Consider the following 21,237-nt stretch of genomic DNA (forward strand, 5'->3'; position numbering starts at 1 on the left):
TTGCAAAATGGGATGGGTAGGAGCAATGACCTTTTTATCCCTCTCATTTATAAACACATAGAGGACAATCCAGTCTAGGGATTATAAATGGAGGAAAAAGAGAGAAATACAAATCTTACTTGCTTCCCAGAAAGGCTTTGGCTATATTCCAAACCTAAATTATTTGAGCATAACAGTTAGCAAGGTGTATATGAATCGGGGACTTTTTCAAAGTGACCTCTCAGGGGCTGTGTAAACTGTAAGGTTATAAAGTATTGTCTTTAGGATATTATTAAATACAACTACCTACTAGTTTATATTAAAATCACTTTGAGGGCTTGTGACTTTAAATCCTTCTTCAGTAACTTCTGGAAGCTCATCGACTTGTGCTACTGGAGAAAAAAGGTGGGAAGCTTACCACTGACTAATAACAGCCAGAGTGCATACCGCTCAGAAACGCCGGCCCTCGGTTCTCCCATCCCTGGGTGGACCAGCGAACCTTATTTTCCAGATGCCATGCGGCCCTTACCTGCGCTGGGAACAGAAGGAAGTAGTGGACCCTCCCCTCCTCCCCCAAGACTGGAAAAAGTCTTTCCAAATATCATTCCCTGCCCTCCAGATGAGAAACTACACTGCACAACAGATCCTCTCAAGATTGAGAGACGGAGGGTGAGGCAGAGAGCACGCGCCAAGCGAGGGCAATCAGACTGAGGAGAGAACTGCCTAAGGGGTGGAGGAATCTTCCAAAGCAGCAGCAAAGGCTCAGTTTGGAAGAAAGCCTCAACACAATTGAATGTCCAAAGGGACGGTCCTGAACGCACACACCGCTGGTTCCTACCCACTCCGGGCAGGTAACCCGAGGGCGAAGTGACCTCCAGCGCCCAGTGAGCTTCTCCGGACCAGCCTCCTGGCACCCAAGTGCAGCTGCCTTTATTGAAAGGAAGAAAGAAAGGGAGCAAAGCTACAGAGAGGGTCTTCAAGAAAACTGGAAAGGAGTCCGCAGATAGAAACCCTCCGGCGATCTGCCTAGGTGGCGAGGTTAGAGCTGCCTTGGGGCCAGTCGTTGAGCGCCAGTGCTGGGGGCGGAGGCGCGAGGGAGCTGGGGAGCTGTGCCCGGGAGAGCGGGGTGCGCCCAGCCTGGGGCCGCGGAGAGTAGCGGGCTCAGAAGCGGGGGGCGGGGGTCTGGCGCCCGCCGGACCTTCGGCCCCAACACTCCCAGCGCGAACGCGCACACTTCTCCCCGCGAGAGCTGCCTTCTGAGGGGGCTCTCCTCACCACGCTGTGCCTCCCCCACTCCCCCCGGCTCGCGTTCTCCGCCTTCTTTGCAGTGTCCAGAGATGCTCCGTCGCAGACCCGGGACCCCTTAGGCGCCTCTTCCCGTCCCTCTGCCAAATCGCAACGCCTGTACTTTTCCAGCTCCCTCTTTCCCTCTTGAAATTGAAAGTTATTGAGGTCGCTCAGGGTTGTTGCTCCAGCAGTTTCCTTCCCCGCCCCCGAGCTCCCCCCGCCCCCCGCAGCCATCCCCCTCTTCCCCCTCCCTCGTCCCGTCCTTCCCTCCCTCCCTCCCTCCACCACTGGAGCGGCTCCTACTCGCGAACAGCAGAAGCAGCTCGGGGTCTCTCCGCCGCCCCTTGGCCATGGCCGCGGTGCCGACGGCGCCCGCTCCCCTAGGATCCCCGGGCCCCCGCCGTTGCCGCCGCAGCCACCGCAACCTCTGAGCCCAGTGGGCCGCCGCCGCCGCCGCCGCCCCCCGCCCGCCCGGATCCCACCCGCCGCCGCCGCTCACCATGCTACCTGCGGCCGTCCCGGCGAGGCCGCTCGCTGCTCGTGGAACCTTCGCTCGCGGTGTTGACAGCCACCGTTGCGGAGCCGCCGGGGTCCAGGGCTCGGACAATTTGAAAGTACAATAGTTGGTGTCCCTGCACCCGACCCGCTTCGTTTGCCATCCCAGCACGCCTATCGGATCTGCGGGGAGAAGTTGTCCGCTGCTTGCGTTCTCCCTCTCTGTACGCCCAACACCTACCTATATTTCTAAAACATTTAATATAATTAACGGAAGAAAAAGGAGAAAAGGAAGGGAAACATTACTGGGTTACTATGCACTTGCGACTGATTTCTTGGTTTTTTATCATTTTGAACTTTATGGAATACATCGGCAGCCAGAACGCCTCCCGGGGAAGGCGGCAGCGAAGAAGTAAGTGCAGTGTTTTTTGTTTTTGTTGTTTTTTACGCGTTTGCTCCCTCCCGCTGCTTTCACCTGTCGGGTCTTCTAGCCTGTCCAGAGTCAGCTCCCAGCTGCAGCGGTCCTCCCGCCCAGCACCCCACGCCTCCGGGAGAAGGCGGTAGTCCAGGCTCCGGTATTGACGGCGTCTCTCACGGCTTCTCGCTACGCGCCCCTGTCTTCCTCCGCATCCTCGCGGGTGCCAAAGCGGGCGGACCGGGCGCTAACGTGGCTCCCGCCCCCTCGTGACTTAAAGTTCGCGGAAAAGTTCTGTCTTTCGTTAGACTAGCTCTAGGTATTTGTGCTTTCCTTCCGTGACTCGGGCGGGGGCCCGAAGCCCCAAGCATCCTAGACGCCCGACCCGCGAGTTGCCCCTGGCCACTGAATAAGCGCCGGGGGAGGCGCGGCCGCGGCGCCCGCTCACCTCACGCCGACGCCTCGGACAGGGAGAACTAGCTCGGGTTGCGAAGAGCTCGCGGGGCCGGCCTGGGAGCCAGCGAGCAAGCGCCTGCGCGGCCGCTATGCGCAACCGCGCACGGAGAGACCAGAAAGGCACGCGGGATGCTCGGGGTTCGCGTGTCTGCGCGCTTGCTGAGCCATTCGCGATTCCGCTCCGCCGGCGGGGTGGGGGGTGGGGGGGGTGAGTAGGCACTGCGGAACCCGCCGCTGGGAGCCAGAGGTGCAGGGTTTCCAGTTACGATCTTGCCCGTCACGCGTGAGCGCTTTTACCGTCTCAGGCTCTTTCAAGGGTCCCCTGGGGCAGACGGGGCCAGTGAGGGTGGGGTTCCCCCCAAAGACTTAGGCTCGCCTCCTAGCTGCCCCTTATCCTGACTCCTGTTCCTTGGACGGTTATTTTGTGAAGACGTCTTAAAACAGTGCTCTGGCTTGAATTAAACAGGTATCCCCAGGGCACCCTCAACACGGGCTGGTCTGTCTGAAAGGTGGCGTCTTCCAGAAACTAGGAGACAGGCGCGAGAATGGCACGTCTCCCTGCGCCCGGGTAGCCCGGGTAGCCCGGGTAGCCCGGCGCGCTGGCGTCTGTGCCGCCGTGGGGAGTCTGTTCGCAAATAGCAGGGCCGGGGGCGACCCTGGCTCCAGCGTGGGGGGGCGCTGGTAGGGTCAGGGAGGGAGCACCTTCCCGGAGCTCGCCGGGGGCAGAGAGCGGCGCTACTGCGGTGGCCCCTCGGACCTCCGCCGCGGGGGAGCCAGTGACGCTTGGCGGCGACGCGTCCGGCGCGCGGACCCTTCTCGGAGCGCCGACCCGCGAAGCCTCTCGCGGCGGGCGCAGCGCAGAGGACACAGCACAGGCTTGTGTGAGATGGAGATTTAGTAATCGCTTCTCTGCGCTGTCTCTGCCCTGCCCCTGGACGTGAGGGTCCCCTGAAAGCTCCCTTTGTGCCACTCGCCTCGGGCAGACAAGGTCTGATTCACCTGAAAATTGCCTTTAAAAAACGTAGCTGGGCCCAAGCGCCAGGGGATCCGGCTCGGTCTCACCCGCCTCTGAGATCGCGTAGCAAGGGGCAGGAGTGCCCAAGCTAAACATGTCAGGGCACCCGATTTATTATTCTTGGCCTCTGAATGGTTTGTGTTCTTCGTAACTCCTCCATCCACCCTTTCAGTCAAGACGTGCGGCCGCCTCACAGAAGGAACGGCCTGGGGCTCGAGCCTTGCCCTTGCGCCCTGGTGGTCCCTGCCTCCTTTCCTCCTCGGGATGGGGCAATCTCGTCTCTGGTCGGTTGGGAGACGGATGCCGGGCCTAAAGGCAGCCTCTTGCTTTACACTGCTCTTACCCACTACTGCCATCACCCCACCAAGGACCCCAGGGGCAGGAGCTGCACAAATTCTGGGGCGGGACAGGGTCCCGAGCGTCAGTGCAGAGGTGCCTCTGATTGCTGTTTAAGGACCCCTGTTAATGAAGGAAGACACAGGGGGAAAAAACTGGCCATCCATTCGTTCCTACCTCTCCCAGCTGACCCTCCCGCCTGCCCCCCGAGGACAACTGTGCGGGAAGCTGCCCTGTGATGCAGCCCCAAAGCTGCGGAGAGCAAGGGATGACGCACCTCTAGGCTCATACTAGACAGAAATCACAGAGTCAAAGGGGGAACTGCTTTCCGACTTGCCTTAACCATCTCAAGGCCAAGTCAGAGGCGCCCTCTGGTTGTGTAGCGGGGATGAGAGAAGGAGTGGGTGGCATTGGGTTGAAATTCCAATTATTCTGTGGGAGTGGTGCTGGGAGAGAGCTCCCATAACAAGGGACGCTCCTTGCTTCTTAGCCCTGGAGTCGGCCTTGGCGGCTGGGTTTGCTGGTGCAACGCTGGGAGAGGGGCGACCCCTTGCGTCCTCTGAGGAGACAGACGAGGCTCCTGGCAGGTGCAGTATGATTTTTTGGAGAATCTGGAAGGAGTGGAGGGTAAGGAGAGATCTTTGTTAAATGTCCATTGAAACTCAAGGCCAAATTGCGTGTACATGTACTCGTTTCTTTGGAAATTTGGGAAGGAAATGTGTAAAACTTTTTTCTTCAATTACGGTCTAGGGGAAAAACTTCTACGAAAGATAAGGTAGTAGTCAAAGGTATTTTAGGAAAAATATAAAAAAGCGGTCCTTACTATTTTTCTTAAGAGACAGCTAATGTGAACATTTAAGAGTATCCTTTTTGGCCTGTGGTTAAATAGCTTCATTTTTCTACACTTTTAAAATCTTAACTAAGGATACAAGAGATAGAAAATTAAGGTGTAAGGACTGTTTTTTCAAAGTTTTTTAAGTGATCTCTTGAATGTTTTAGTAGAAAAGTTTCTTGCCAAAAAAAAAAAAAAGACATTTGTTTGCAGTGTTAAGTATTGTGAAGTGTAAGGGACCATGGTTAATCCTCAGATGTAGCAGATGAAGTCACGTTAGTATTCTCCTGTTTTCCTGACACAAATGCTGTACCATTTGTCTGTACTTTGTGAAAACTAGTGATCTTTAAACATGAATTGTGTACTTTAAAAATATATGTGGAGTTATGGGTGCAACAGATACACAATAACCTTTTTTTTTTAATCTATTTGGATTCATATACAGCTTCTAGAGATGACTAACTTTAATTTATTTAAGATAAGAATGAAATGCAACTCTTACTTAAAACTCCCCAACCAGCAATGTTTTCAAAGGCAAGGCTTGGCTTTAAGTACAGTGCTAAATCAAGAACCCAAATCCAGTTCTTAACTCATTTCCAGCTCAGCCTTTGCAACTTAGTACAGTCAGCTTCTGAGTTTCAGATTATATGCTAATAAAATTAAAGGTCATATTTACCATAATGATAATAACCACAATACCTTACTGGCACATTGAACTTTCACTTGAATTATTCATTCAGACCCCTAAGTAGTAATGTGAAGTGCGGGCATTAATATTCCCATTTTACAGAGAAAGAATCTGAAAAACAGACTAAGTAATTTGTACAAAGCCATACAACTAGTAGGTAGAATTTGTCTCCCACTAGTTACACTACCTGCTGATCCATGTCAGAGAGAAAATGTCAGTTATGTTAAGTAATACATCTGATAGTCTCCAGACCATCATTTATGCACTTTGTCTGAGGAATAAGCTGTTCTGGTTGACTGAAGATTTTTGGACTGATACTTACATTAGCAACCAACGTCAAAAAATTAATTATTTAGTAATAACAGTAATAACGTATACTAGTAGTGAAGCTTGCTAAATATAATAACATTATTTGGTTATTTAGAAGACATTGTAGGGGCGCCTGGGTGGCGCAGTCGGTTGAGCGTCCGACTTCAGCCGGGTCACGATCTCGCGGTCTGTGGGTTCGAGCCCCGCGTCAGGCTCTGGGCTGATGGCTCGGAGCCTGGAGCCTGTTTCCGATTCTGTGTCTCCCTCTCTCTCTGCCCCTCCCCCGTTCATGCTCTGTCTCTCTCTGTCCCAAAAATAAATAAAAAACGTTGAAAAAAAAAAATTTAGAAGACATTGTAGGATCATATTATTCCAGAAGATTATTGTTAGAAACATCATATGCCTTTGTAGTATACATCTATTAATTGGATTTTAATTGTCTGGATTCTAGGTACACACAAGTTGTGAAAAGCCATTGCGTGCATAATAATTACAAAGCTTCCGTTGCACAATCTGCGAAACTTCTAAAAATATTTCATAAATATATCTGAAATAAAGGAGTAAGAATACAGGACAAATAATTTTAATGGTAAAAAAATAAAAGCCATCTTATTAGAATACTCTGGTCATTGTTCATGACATTGTTTTGGATGTGGAGCCATTCTTTGGGATTCTGATACACTCTTGGTAATTACACTGCTAATTCTAGTAAATAACAACTTATAGGATAGAAAAAATATTTCATTCTACTTTGCATTTGTAGTATTCATTTTGAATGGAAACATGTTTTGGATATTGGCTACAATGCGTTTTCCTATCTGTCTACCTTTGTTACCAGTCTACTTTGTTTTTGAGAGAAACATTGTTTAATAGATGGGAGACATGAGTAAAATTTGCTGGAGAAAATATATTCTGCAACCTATCAAGTGATATCTATGAATCAAAGCAACAAATTTAAACTCGTAGGCAGTAATGGCAGTATCTAAAGACACTCAAAAGACATTTATTTTTGTAAATTCTGATATAGTCACTATTATACTATCAGAGTTATTTCTTAAAATATCTTTTTGTTAACTATTTTAATTCCTTGTTTATTACTTTAATGGAAGGATTTTACTTAGAACATTAAGAATGATTAATTTTTAAATATTGTGTTTTTAATCCCGAGCTATTCCATGAAAAGTAATTAAGAATGTAAGAATGAGTGTGAAATTGACTTAATATCATTTCATTGTTCCTCTAAGCATGAAATATGAACAGTATTCCAACTTATAAGTAGAAAAATTTTGCTAAATCATTTCTCCACTAAATATTTTACACATAATTTAATATTCTACAAATTAGGTCCCCAGAAAGCAATGAATGGAAATTAAAACATGTACTTACATTTGATTTTCAAGTTATTATGGGGAAACCATACATGCCACGATACTGCAAAACAAATTTCTTAGTCATTTGATCATTTTAGACTATTTCAATCTGGACAGAGATCTCTAGATTGCTACTAAATATCTAAAAATATTTTCCCATTAATATTTTAATGCAGTCATTCTTTTAAATTCTATGTATATACTGTGTACAGTTGTCAGAACCTTAAATGGAATTAAAGACCAAATGGTCCCTTTGAAATTATAAGAATGAAGTGTCAAAAAAATAAAACTATTCTACATATAGTTATTTCTTAAATCATCTTTTCCTGCTTTATCACCATCTAAATGTTTCATTTTGGATGTTGTCCTAACCGTTCTTCCTATTTTCCCACTGTCCACTCATCCCACCTCCCAAAAATCCTTTTCCAAGTAGTGAATTCTTGAAATGCCATCAGAGTGGGTATTATATTTCATGAAATGTAAGATTCAACTTTGGTTACCATTAGGAAAACATCATTCAGTTCTGAGAGCATGGTAAGGATCATGCAAGACAGTGTGTTGAAATTACATGTTTTACTTGGTTAGAGCTATTTCTTCTCTGAACAGTGCATTTTACATTGGCATGCTTTTGAGAATGATCATTTGAAAAGTGTTGCATCATAAATTATATAGACTTTTTTAGCTTGCTTTTTGATTTTGAGGGAAAATGTGGATTGCTTTCTTAATTGTGGATTTTTTTCTTCAGGTTTAAAATGATTGGATTATATTAAATTTATCATCTGTTGGACAACCTAGTAAGTTTGAAATGCTTTGCAAAACATGAAGTGTGAAATGTACATCTGTAAAATTTACTGCCCATTTTTTCTATTTATTTAATCCCACCCATCAGATATTTCCATTCAGGAATATACTAGCATTCTGCTTAAAGTACTGATCCAGCAATACCAAAAAGAATGGAATGTTCCATTCTCAAGGATTGTGGGGGTGCTGAGAATGTTTAATGTCCAAGTGCCATTGAGTACCATGAAATCCCATTTTCTGCTCCAAAGACTTTGCAACAATATGAAACTTTTGAGCAAAATACCTACATTTTCACATTTGAAAAGTTTAAATAATTTCAAAAATTCATTTTAAAAATACAGTTACAGGTGCCTCTTATCTGATAAGAGCATTTCTACTTTCTTTGTTATCTTGGCAAAGGACCTAGTTGCCATCGGCTGTCACTAAAATTCTTCTGGAAGTTTTATAGAGAAAATTCAGTGGTACTACAGAATATGATTGCCCAGTTAAATATGTATTTAATAGCTTTTAGCTGTCGTTATGCCTTATGCAAAAATCTAGTCCAGTCTTCGAAACACTACCTGATTGGCATTCCATCTGACATTTAAGAATTTGATGAATAGCAAGCATCATAAATTCATGGTAGAGACTGGGACCTAAGATGCAAATGAGGGAGGGGCGCCTGGGTGGCTCAGTCAGTTGAGCCTCTGGCTTCGGCTCAGGTCATGATCTCGCAGTTTGTGAGTTCGAGCCCTGTGTGGAGCCTGCTTCAGAGTCTGTGTCTCCCCCTCTCTCTGCCCCTACCCCACTCATGCTTTGCCTCCTTCTCTGTCAGGAATAAAAAAACGTTAAAAAAAAATTTTTTTTTAAGATGCCAATGAGGGAGAATCCCCAGGGTGTGGTGGAGAAAAGTAGACTGGGAAGTAGAACTGGGTTCTAGATCCAGCATAGCTACTAATATTTGGACGACCCAGGCAAGTCCCTTCACCACACTAGGTTGTAAGTCCTCATCTGTGAAATAGGGTGGTTGATTGAAAATTTGTAAGTGATTCCTACAGTCTCTTCAACTTATCATCTTTTGGCTTGAGAACGTAAATCAGGCTAGGGAGTTAAACAGTTCTTCTAAACTTAGTTGTCCTTTTCAACTAAGTTTAGTGGAGGAAGATTGAGAATGCAAACAACTATAAGTATTCATTTATTATAAGGAAATGCATATAAAGATTCATTTGTAAGTACCTTATCAAAGTACAGACTGAATTAATTATGATATTTCTCATTCTTCACAATTTCTAGTGCCCCAAAACTGTAGCCATAGCACCAGTCAGCATACTCAGTCTTCAGCAGGCCTATCTTGTCCTTGAGTCTTGGGGTGCCTGGGGAGCTGGTTTGGAATGCACTAGAGAGATCCTGCAGAGCTCCCCTACCATGGCAGGCTTTCAGAAGTGGCCTGTGCTGGAATGGAAGAAGCAATTACAGTGGCCCAGGTTTAAGATAATAAGGGCTTGTGTTATGATAGTGACTGATTGAGCAAGGGTGTGTATACAGCACATATTTTCTATTGATCGAATGTATAGGTCTTGGCAACTAATTGGATATGAAGGGAAAAGACATGGACACATTTGGCAGTAAACTTTGTAGTATAAGGACTCAGAATCGGATGAATGGAAAAGTCATGGAGATAAACAAAAAGATGGGAAAGTGAGAGAAGCAGACTGAGTAGGAAACTTACTTTTCTTTTGAGATATCTTTTGTTTGAGGGCCAGTAGAGCATCAAAGCTCTACTCAGAATCAAAGTTTCAGAGGGTCAGGGCTGAAGGTAAGTATTTTGCAGTCACATAAAGGAGATAGTTGAATGCATGAAATAAAATCTAGTGGTGCCATATTTATTATTAAAAGGGTTTGCATAGCTGACACTGAGACTCACTCTTATTGGTAGTATCAAAATAAGATTAAGGTACTTTCTGTATTTTAAAGAATCTAATATATCATTCTTAACTGCAGCTTCTCATTTTTATAAGAGAATGGTCACTGAGCTGCATTTTTAAAAATTATTTTAGAAAGAGAACACAAGTTAGGGAGAGGGGCAGAGGGAGAGAATCTTAAGCAGGCTCCATATTCAGCGTGAAGCTAGACTTGGGACTAGATCCCACAACCCTGGGATCATGACCTGAGCCGAAATCAAGAGTCAGATGCTCCACCGACTGAGCCACCCTGGTGCCCCTGAACTGCAATTTTAAGTTGCCAAATCATGCAACTGGACATCATACTTGGAAATCTTATCACCTGTGGAACTGTCTTACCTAGCCACAGATCACAGGAGACTTAAGAAACTTTATGATAATGAAAGATATGTTCCCATAAGGTGTAAAAAATGCTTTTTAAAAAATCATTCCATTGGGATCTCCTCATAACAGCATCTCCTCATAACAGTGGCCTTCTCCTTTCAAGCAGATTTCTCTCCAAAGTGTGCTCTCTTATAATCAGTGGTTCTGAGGATGGGGCGGAACTTAAAGGAGCGGAGTCCCTCTGGACAGTGTGTGGATTCCCTCTGCAACATCTCTTCTGTGTAGTTACCCAGCCCTAGTAACAGCTAGGACCCCACCCTCTTTCTCCTCCTATTCAATTTTGACCTTCTGTATCAGAAACAGGTAGTGTTTTCCAGTGTGTCTGTTCTTCTAGTTCTCTTCTGAGCACTTGGCTTGGGCATAGGATTCAATTAAGTTATGTTAAAACATCTTTCTAAAATGAATACACAATAATGCAATGCACTATATTCACTCCTAAAAACTGTCCTCAGAAAACTAGCTGGTAAGCATATTTATAATTATACCCCAATACAAAGCACATTCCTGAAAGCAAGTGGTAAAGCAGCCCCCATTTTATAACCACATAATACAAACCACCACCACACAATATAAAATAACAGAATTTGTGAGATGCTTATTTTAGAACACTGTTTTTTTAACATATGCTTGATAAGTTGGTAAGAAAAAGAGCAGCTATTTTCTCATTGTTATGTTCTTTTCTAATTCAAAGGGACGTCACAGGTATGAACACAGTCATCTTGATAAAGGCTTTCACAGAAGGAAAGGTGTATTGGTCACATTTTACTGATATGAAAGAGACAAAAATGTCACACCAAAGTGAGTGTAAATGCCTTGTGACGAACTATAGTTTCGTAGTCCTCAGACCACTGTTATATTCATATATTTGTTATTTTACTATACATTTATACTTATTAACATGAGTGTTGAGATACTGATTATTATCTACATAGCTGCCATGTTTTGGGGCACCTGAGTGGTTCAGTTGGTTAAGCTTTCGGCTCTTGACATTGGCTCAGGTCATGATCTCATGGTTTATGGGTTGGAGCCCTGCGTCGGGATCTGTGCTGACAGTGTGGAGCCTGCTTAAGATTGTCATTCTCTCCCTCTCTTTCTGCCCCTCCACAGCCCGCTCTCTCTCTCTCTCTCTCTCTCTCTCTCTCAAAATAAACTTAAAAAAAAATAGCTGCCATGTTTTAATCACCTGTGAGTGCCAGATCCTGTACTTGATGTTTTTGCAAATGTTATCTCATTTAGTGTTCACACTTACCCTGTAAGGAAGGTACCAATAGTCTCATGTTAGTTGCCTAACAGCACTCAACAAAAATGTGGTGGACCTGGGATTTCAGCCCAGGTTTGGCTCCAAAGCCCATGTCCTTCCCTGATTTCTTCACATCTCCTCGACTCCTGGGATTATTACTTGGGCGGTAATAGGTGTATTTTCTCAAACCTCAGCTCACCTTTTCTTTCCCTTACTTTCTCTTTGCTCATTTTTTTTCTTCCTCCTTTAATAAACCACAGCTGCTTCCCCAACATTTACTATAGAGGTCATTTCTGGTGTTCTAGTACTTTCTCCCACTTCTCTTTCTTTATTTCTACCCCTTTGCTCCCTTTCCTTAAATTTGCCCTACTGATGGTTTTTAAAAATAAAAAGTTGTTGATTTTTTCATTAGAAGCAATAGAGTAGCACATCTTATATGAAATACTTTGAGATTATTCTTCTCATGTACCGTGTGCATATCCAGGAGAAGATTAACTTGGGCACGAGGATGTGGGAAAGTCTATAATTTTGCAGTTAAATATCAAAAACCTTTTATGTAATTTACACCCACAATAGATATTTCACTGGCTAGTTTTTGTTTTCCAGAAAAGTTATCTTTACGGTGTTTCATAAAATCTGCTATTTGTATTACTTTTACCATGAGTATTAACAGTAACCTCCACTCCAAATTCTTGCTTTATGGGCCTTGGTACAGTGATTTTCAACCCTGATTTCAAATTAGAATCACCTGGGGAATCTTTAAAACAAAACAAAACAAAAAACTAATGCCAGACTCCACCCTGGGCCAAATGAAGCAATCTCTGGGGATGGGCCTGGACATCTGTATTTTCAAAAGTAGCCCTGGTGATTCTAATTTGCACCCAAGACTGAGAACTACTGTTGAAACCTTAATTCAAGAGTAACTATTACAGGGGCACCTGGGTGGCTTAGGTTGGTTAAGCTTCCCGACTCTTGATCGTGGCTCAGCTCATGATCTCATGGTTCGTGGGTTCGAGCCCTGAGTCGGTCTCTGTGCTGACCCTGCAGAGTCTGCTTGGGATATTCTCTCTCTCTCTCTCTCTCTCTCTCTCTCTCTCTGCCCCTTCCCCACTCTCAGGCTCTCTCTCTCAAAAATAAATAACTAAACATTTAAAAACAGAATAACTATTACAGCCAAGCAGCTGTTAAAAACAATGCCAGTTTCATGGGGGTCAGACAGAAAAATGCACTTGTGTGAGGCGTCACAAGAGATGAGATATATGTCCTCTGAGCAGGTAGTAGTTTAAAATATAAAGTAGTCTGATAGCCCCATATTGTTTATCAATAGAGTATTGTTAATTAAACCTGTGGCACTGACCAGAACACAGCAGACTATCTGACAGAGAATTGTTTCAGCTGGAGTCTAAGAGAGCAAAGTGCACACAGTAGGACACGATAGTGTGTTTAACACTGACTTCACAGGGCAAGAACATTGCTGCTGGGCGACGTGCACCCAGAGGAGAGCCTGCTTGCTGCTGAACTCCTCCGTGGGTGAGTGAGGCAGTAAATGGATAGAAGATGGGGTATCAGCCATACCAAAATTTTTTTTTCAAAGCTTCTTAATAATAAACAACTGTTTTCATGTCTTACCAAGTGATTGGTAATGTGCCCTCGAGCCCTTTTTGTTTTTAGAACACACGTAATGGTTAGAAAACTGCCTAAAAGAAATAAACATTCCTTTCTTTTATAGTTTCAACAATTGCTGACTAACTTTAGATTGACTACTGTTGGTGAGTAAAATTACTATAAATAGCGTACTTTAACTCCATGTTAATGGGTTAAGTTTTGTGGTAGGTTGTTTACTTATGAACTTACTGCTTTTTACTTCTGTCCTAATGTGCTCTTCTGTGGGTGGTTATCTTCATTACATCTCATCTATTATTCTTTTCCAGTCAATGAAGGATTTTCAAACCTTGTCATAAACCAGGGAAATCTCCATGTAAAAGTGAAGTGGAAGTCTGGGCTTCCTGTCAGACTTAATTCGGCTTGTTAAGGGGGCTCCTTGGGAGAATTTGGGTTCTAGTGAGTCACCAGGCCAAATCCCAATAACCACAATTGCCAAAAGTAATTAGACTGAGGAAAGCCAGGCTTCTTGGGAGGAGGGTCATCACAGCACACTTGAGCCATTGCTCCGTGGTCAGACCTAGTTACTTGTCCCTAAGGATTGGGAGCAATCATGAGTTACAGAGAGCAGGAAATCCACCAGAAAACAGTGCTTTTCCACCACTTTTTTTTTTCTTCAATAGATTATTCACCCTAAGCATGCAAGAGATGAAACTGTGCCCGTGGCATACACGGTATAAACTGCAGTTCATGTCACCATCAACTTGACAACCACTTTGTCTGCCTGCAGGGGTGCATTTGCACACACAAGGAGCTCCTGCTGCTCTGCAAGTACTCTCCTTCCCATCCTCAGTAGATGAGAAGAACCTAAAAAGCTTACTCTGAGGCTTTGTAGAAGAGGTGTCTGGTTAGGATGGGAAGGGAAGAGATCCTTGTAAGCATCCTGAGTTCAATTTAGATATAATATTACTGAAGTAACATTTGGAAATAAGAAAATCATAGTACATTTCCAGGACAGGGCTTCTAAAACCTCCAGAGCTAGGAAAGGGCCAAGAGTGCACTTACGATTTCTTGTACTGAAAAGAATACCACTTAGAAACATGATGCCATAGTAGCTAAGGAGAAGTTATCAATAAGTGGTGCTCTAATTTTAAACTTGTAATATGTTAGAAGTTAGAAGATTGCTAAACATTTCTGTAGGAAAATATTCACGTAACACAAAGATATCTGTGCTTAATAACCTAAGTGAAAGTTCACCTTTGAAATTATTGGCAATTGCCTCAAACATCCAAAAAGGATACTCTGTCACTCTATGTGATGGATCTTTAATTGTACAAAGACAACAGAGTTCCCACTGTTCACTGTCCTTAAATGGGGGGAAGTTTCACATTCTTTTATGATTCAAGAATAATTTCAGATTATTTCAATACTTCTGTGACTTTGGATCACTAGCTCTTTTTGTTTAAACATGTGGCTGGGAGATATTGCTTACTTTAAATCCGTAGAGAGGCAGACAGTCAGATTCTTTTTCTGGCCAGCATTCTCTGGCAAGTGGCAATGTCCAGGTAACATTTGGCAAGTAAACCTTGGCCTCATGCACTGTGCACCTTGAAGAGATGCAATGACCTCTAGACAATATGATATTACCAATTTGGTAGCACTGTATATTTGATTTTCTTTGGTCTTGAATTTGACTATGAGATAATCTAAGAATAGAAAAATTTAATTTTTGGAAATTTAGCAGCAGAACTGTGACTTCTATTTACTTGTGTCACTACCTTTGGAAGGCATGTCATTTCTGCCATGAAATACAAAAGATAGAGACAAATGCTGCTTGGCCACAAGCTATATGAGCACATACTGAGCTGCTGAGTATTTGTTTCTTACAAAATTCAGTCTTGTCTTTCTAATTTATGACCAATTTGTTGACCTAAGTCCAAAAGGGCCTTCATCACTATTTGGTAACAAGAAACCCCACAGGTGGCATCTTTAGCCACCCTGACCTCTATTCACCCACTCACTTCATGCCATCCTCAGAATAACTCTTGAGGTATCTCTTAGCCTCTTCCATAAAGAGGAGGCAGTCTCTCTTTCCTATAGCACATTTCCGAGACATCCACCCAGCTTTCCAGTTCTATCCAGGGCTAGATGTAGACCCAAGCTTTTAACATAGATCAGTGGGATTTCCTAGGAAGCCAGTTAGACTTACAGGATCTTGTCGATGCATACTCAGCCCTGGTATCAATAATCAATAGCATGTGCCATTCTACCCACTACTGAGGTTCCAGGGCCCAGCCCTGATTCATATCTGTTTTCAGACTTGTGAGCATTATGAGCCCATACGTCAAGGTTTAATTTCTGATAAATCAAAGGACAGTTCCAGGAAAAGAAATTCCCAACCATTTCAGGCTACCACTGCCATTTTCAGCATCCATGTGCACATCTCACTGAAATTCCAGAAATTCATTAAAAACTGCCTCTGAACTTAATATATTATCCATACTATAAATGGAGAATGTACAATCCCAGAAACCTTTATGTAATAATTTTTAACCAAATTACGAAATTAATAGGCTGAGGGGCAAAAGTACTATTGTTCTTCAGGTAAGAACACATTTTAAATGAAAATTGGCAGGATTTTCCAACGTAGGATATTTTCTCTACCCTACCCTAGCCCCAAATCACTTCCTCAAACACTCTTAAAATTCTAAACCACTACGAAGATGAGTTGAACAGTCTTAATTTTAGAATCTTCCAAAGAAAAAACAAACACACAGACAGCCGAGTTAATTTATAAAACACTGCTGCATTTATCTTGGCAGATTTCAGTTCTCTCCTGTCTAACTCTTGCAGGCTAACTCACACTCAGCAATTCATGGAACCAACAAGTCATTTCTATGTATTAAGCACATTGGGAACCATTGCACAGAATAAGTCTGGTGCTTCTTCTCACTTCTTGTACAAGTTTCTCTTCTCCTATACAATTCATTTACTGGGTCTCTGAAACCTAAATAATCCCTTTACTTTAAACCTGAAGCAAATGGAGAGTCATTTTTACAAGAGCAATAAATGAAAGTGGCTGTTGAGATACTTTACTTGAATTGGTCTGCACACTGAAGTACCTTTTTGTTAATACAAACCCTTCATATTCTAGCAAGCAGCTCCCTGAAATTCTAGGGCTGCTCAAAATTATACGACCAGAGACCAGGAATCTCCCCTCCCCCACCAGTTCCCTGCTCCTGGGAGTATGCCAGCAATTTTGCAGGATTCATTCTGACAACTGTTCTGGTGTAAATATTTAGAGAAATCCTTTCCATTAGAGATTAAACAAAGTGTAAGTAACTGCTCCTAAATGATAGATCTTATTAATGTTTGCAACAGCAGGCCTTATGCTATCTGATGCACAGATTCCAATACACTGGAAAAGACTAAGGGAAAAAGAATCAAGACAGGAATTACATGTAACTGTATGTAATGTGAACTGAAAAATATTGTCTTAAGTTGCTGTTGTAGAGACATGGTTTAATTTGCACAGAATGTAGGAGAAATGAGTTAATTTAAATAGAAAAGAATAAAAGTTTGCTACTGGTGTTTTAATGGTTTAAAGATGGGGGGGGGCGGTAATTACAGATCTCTTTATCAGCAGGTTCAAATGCAGTTCTTAGCTATTTCTCCCTTTCCCTCCAAAACAAAGTAATAATAGATCTGAGATCCTATCTGATATAAGCTCTGGTTTATATATTGTTAAAGATTATTAAAAGGGATAACAGCTGGGCTCTAGTGCTTATACAAATACCACTTGTTAAAATAGGGTGGTACCCTATCTCAGGGGGTAGAAGCACACTCATGTTCCACTTCTGTGCCTTCCTGTTTGCATAGCATTTGGAAGTATTTATTATGTGCTAAGGGATAACACAGCTAAGTAATTTAAAGCATCAGAGCCTTCACTGACTGAATTTAAAACTAATTCTACACTATTGATGATTACTATCATACTTGACTAAAAAAGGTATACATCCTGTAGACTAGTTATTGTTTCTCCTTGCCTTTGATGATTTAAGGCCTCCACTATAATCTAAAAACCTTTAATTTTAATTCATTTCCTTCACTGGTATCACTATCTAAGATTTCTCATTAATATACTCAGTTTGCCTTCTTTATAGGAGTAGGATTTTTTTTAATGCTTATTTAATGTTTATTTATTTTGAGGGAAAGAGAGACAGAGTGTGAGAGAGGGAGGGGCAGAGAGAGAGGAAGACACAGAATCTGAAGCAGGCTCCAGGCTCTGACCTGTCAGCACAGAGCCCAACACGGGGCTCAAACTCACGAATGGAACTGTGAGATCATGACCTGAGCCAAAGTTGGACGCTTAACCGGCTGAGTCACCCAGGAGCCCTGGATTTTTTCCCCCCTGTGGAAAAACACTATGATGCTATGTAAATAAAAAGATGTAAAATAAAAAGATGCTATGTAAATAATGTTAAAATATCTGCAGTGGGGTTTTACTTTTCCTTGTTTGGCTTCAATCATGGAATAACAATCATTCACTGCTGAGTCTTTAGTTGAATGCCACTTGAATCCTACATTCATCCAAATTTAGCAGAGAAATTAATAAAAAGATACATACTTTTTAATTTTTTTAAATGTTTATTTATTTTTGAAAGAGAGACAGCACGAGTGGGGGAGGGGCAGAGAGAGAGGGAGATACAGAATCTGAAGCAGGCTCCAGGATCTGAACTGTCAGCACAGAGCCCTATGTGGGGCTCGAACTCACAAGCCATGAGATCATGACCTGAGCCGAAGTCAGACGCTCAACCAACTGAGCCACCCAGGCACCCCAATAAAAAGATATTTTAGGGAGAAGAAATGGAAACTTCATAACCTTCATTGCAGAAAAATAACATCTTTCTAATTGCCGTTTTTAGACCTAGATCTTCTTGAGTTTGGACTATAGTTCAAGAAATCCCAGATTAGGGGGCAGGTAGATTGTTTTCTAATAATATTCTGCTGTATAATTTAGAGAAAACATTAATTTAGTCTACGATTCCATTGCACACACTATAAAGTGAGACTCATAATCTTTCACTTATCTATCTGAAAGCAGGAGATGTAATGTGAACTGCAAAATATTTCCTCCAACAGGAAAATCAAAGAACTCTGCCTTTTCCTTCTTGTAGCATGCCGTTCCCTTAGGTAGATAGTTGTCTGTCACAATTTCAGTATGGACTTAGGACTTCAATTCAAAGGCATGAGTTTCTCCTCATACTTTCATGGAGTTTTTTAGACCATAAGTTTTTAAAGCTAACCAGTGAAAAAGAAATTCTATTGGGGAAAAAAATAGGAGGAAAAATTGAGATTAAACTTAGTCCTCATTGAAACAGCATAAATTCATTCATTCAACAGCAATTTATTGAACATTTAGGATGTTCTGACATTACAAAAGTGAGCAAAGCACACATACAACCTGCCTTTGTGGCATGTCACAGTGGTTAAGGAAAGAAAATATAAAACTCGAATTAAACATTATTCAGCTGAAGATAAATCAGAGCTGTTAGACACTCTTTCCAAGCTGTATAGCATTTCTTCTTAAGGCTTGTTTAAACAGAATTGGAAATTAATGAGATCATTCATAAATGAGCCAACGCACATTCAGATTTTTCTCTGAGAAATAAGGGTACCAGATAGCATGTGAAGAGTGAGGACGAAGCAGGAAGGTGGAAGGAAGATCAACTGAAAACACTGGAATTTATTGGGCCTCCCAGTATTATCTTGTCTGAAAATTTATGACCAATGAATAAGAGCCATCGTTTAGCATGACATTTGTGACAATCATAGGAAGTATGCTATGCGTACTGTAAACGCAGTTGGCATTGTTAGGTAAAGCTTGTAATGGAGTGGCATAGTTTAGCTGAGCAAATTTCCATTTTCGGCACATTGACTAATTTCTATAGTTGAACTTTCCCACTAGTTCCCTAACTGGAATTACTCTTACCAAACAAATATTAAAATATTGTATGTTTAAAAATAGTGCATTTTTGTCCATCTCACAGAGGCATTTTTCAAACCTTTTATGGTAACCCCTTGACCACTACATGGAACGTATAATCTGATCTGCTTAAAGCACCAGTTTGGTAAACTCATATCGACATGTTATTTGGATTTCTTATGTAAGTCTGCAGATGACCTTTCCTAACATCAATTGATAGCTTTAAAGATGTTAGTTGCCAGAATTCAGAGCCTTGAAAATAGCATGATCCAATTCTTTTCTGTGTGTTATTGCTAACTTGTGAAAGCTTTTGAGTAAAGAAAGGTAAATATCCAGGTGTTTTTTATATGTATTATCTCTTATAAACCTCACAACAATCTCACGATATAGTTTATTTTATAAGTGAAGAAACTGAGGCTCAAAACCGTTAAGGAACTGACCAAAGTGACAGCCAACAATGGTACAAGTAAGAGTATACCCAGATCTTCTGACTTAAAGCACAGCTTTCCCGTTACACTCTGCTTTTCATCAAGAAGAGAAAGCCAGAGAAGTGTTAAATGGAGAGTTCTCTCTACAGCTGAGATGGTACCACAAATGGCTACTCAGACAAGAAATGAACTTGAGAGAGAGTAAATTGTGTGGTCAGCAGTGGTTGCTTGAGGAGAGCAATGAGAAGGCTTTAAGTTGTTTTTAAAGCAGGGGCCTGATAAGATCAGAACTATTGTTCTTAAAAGATCACTCCAGGGGCGCCTGGGTGGCTCAGTGGGTTAAGCATCCAACTTTGGTTCAGGTCATGATCTCACAGTTCATGAGTTCAAGCCCCGCGTGGGGGCTCTGTGCTGACAGCTCAGAGCTGGGAGCCTGCTTCAGACTCTGTGTCTCCCTCTCTCTCTGCCCTTCCCCTGCTCGCACACTGTCTCTGTCTCCGTCTCTCTCTCAAATGTAAATAAAAAATTTTTTAAATATATATATATATATATATATATTTGCATATATATGTCTATATATATGTGTGTGTGTGTGTGTGTGTGTATATATATATATATATATATATATATATATATATATATATATATCACTCTAATTGCTAAATGGTAGCAGTAGCGGTGGTGGGAAATGGAAACATATGAGCTGTCTTGGTTAAGGATATAGAATCCATAGGGAAGAGTGTGTAGAGATGGGGTTCCTAGACTCCTGGCTTTAGCAACTGGATTGGTGCCATTTCAATAGAAAATACTAGAGAAGGAGCACATGTGGATTTGATATACAGCATGTTTTCATAGGTAGGAAGATTTCGGGAAGCATTGTATGCAGCATAATCCCCTCATATTACTTAAGAAGAAAAAGAGAGTCCAGAGAAGTAAGTCAGCTGGCTGAAGTCACTTTGTAGTGGACCAGGGAGTAGAAACAACTCCTGTGGCTTGCTGTTCTGTAACACAAAATGACACACAGAGTTCCAAGGCTGGCCTTCCAAAGAAGTGTTCTGTGGATCTTCTGGCAATCTGATTCTTATTTGTATAATTAATGGTAATTTCAAAGAGAATTATCTGCTCGCTGGATCAACACTTATTTCACAATCTCTTTATTTCTGTACTCCATGAGATCCAAATCTAAAAAGTTACTATAACCTGTTGCCTTAGTCTAACATGACTCATGATGGGGCACAATTTAAAACAACAAACAAATTACACATACTATCATCAAATATAGCTGTCAATTTTCTCATCAAATGTATTCTTATTCTCTTCTTGGGAATGGTTAGATTCAAATCTGGCCCTGAGTTGGTAGAGTATCATTTATGCCCACTATTAACTATAACATATCAATATAATTTTGTACAGCTTATAAACATTGTCTTATTTGATTTTTTCAATACCCTTGTGAAATGGGCAGAGCAGGGTTTTACCATTCTCATTCTACAGATGAAACTCAAAAGATGTTAAGTGATTTGTATAGTATCACAAAGCTAGTAAATTTGAGCAGAACTCAATCTCAAATTTCTGATAGGGGCATATTTGTTTTGTTTTACAACAAGTCCACAGCCTTTCCTGGATGGCCACGATTCCCATTTATCTTCTGTGAAGTTCCTCCTATTAGTATGA

General features: G+C 42.3%; 1 protein-coding gene across 2 annotated transcripts in view; it reads left to right on the top strand.

The window, feature by feature from the left end:
- The first annotated feature begins 1,577 nt into the window (after positions 1–1,577).
- Positions 1,578–21,237, top strand: part of RSPO3 (R-spondin 3) — an 87,145-nt gene continuing 67,485 nt past the window's right edge. For both annotated transcript variants that reach the window (XM_060616596.2, XM_060616598.2), the window contains exon 1: positions 1,578–2,173. In XM_060616596.2, coding sequence (XP_060472579.1) covers positions 2,077–2,173 — 97 coding nt within the window. In that variant the 5' untranslated portion in view covers positions 1,578–2,076. The remainder of the gene's footprint in view (positions 2,174–21,237) is intronic.

The sequence above is a fragment of the Panthera onca genome, chromosome B2 (genome assembly GCF_046562875.1).
Source record: "Panthera onca isolate mPanOnc1 chromosome B2, mPanOnc1 haplotype 2, whole genome shotgun sequence".
NCBI lineage: Eukaryota > Metazoa > Chordata > Mammalia > Carnivora > Felidae > Panthera > Panthera onca.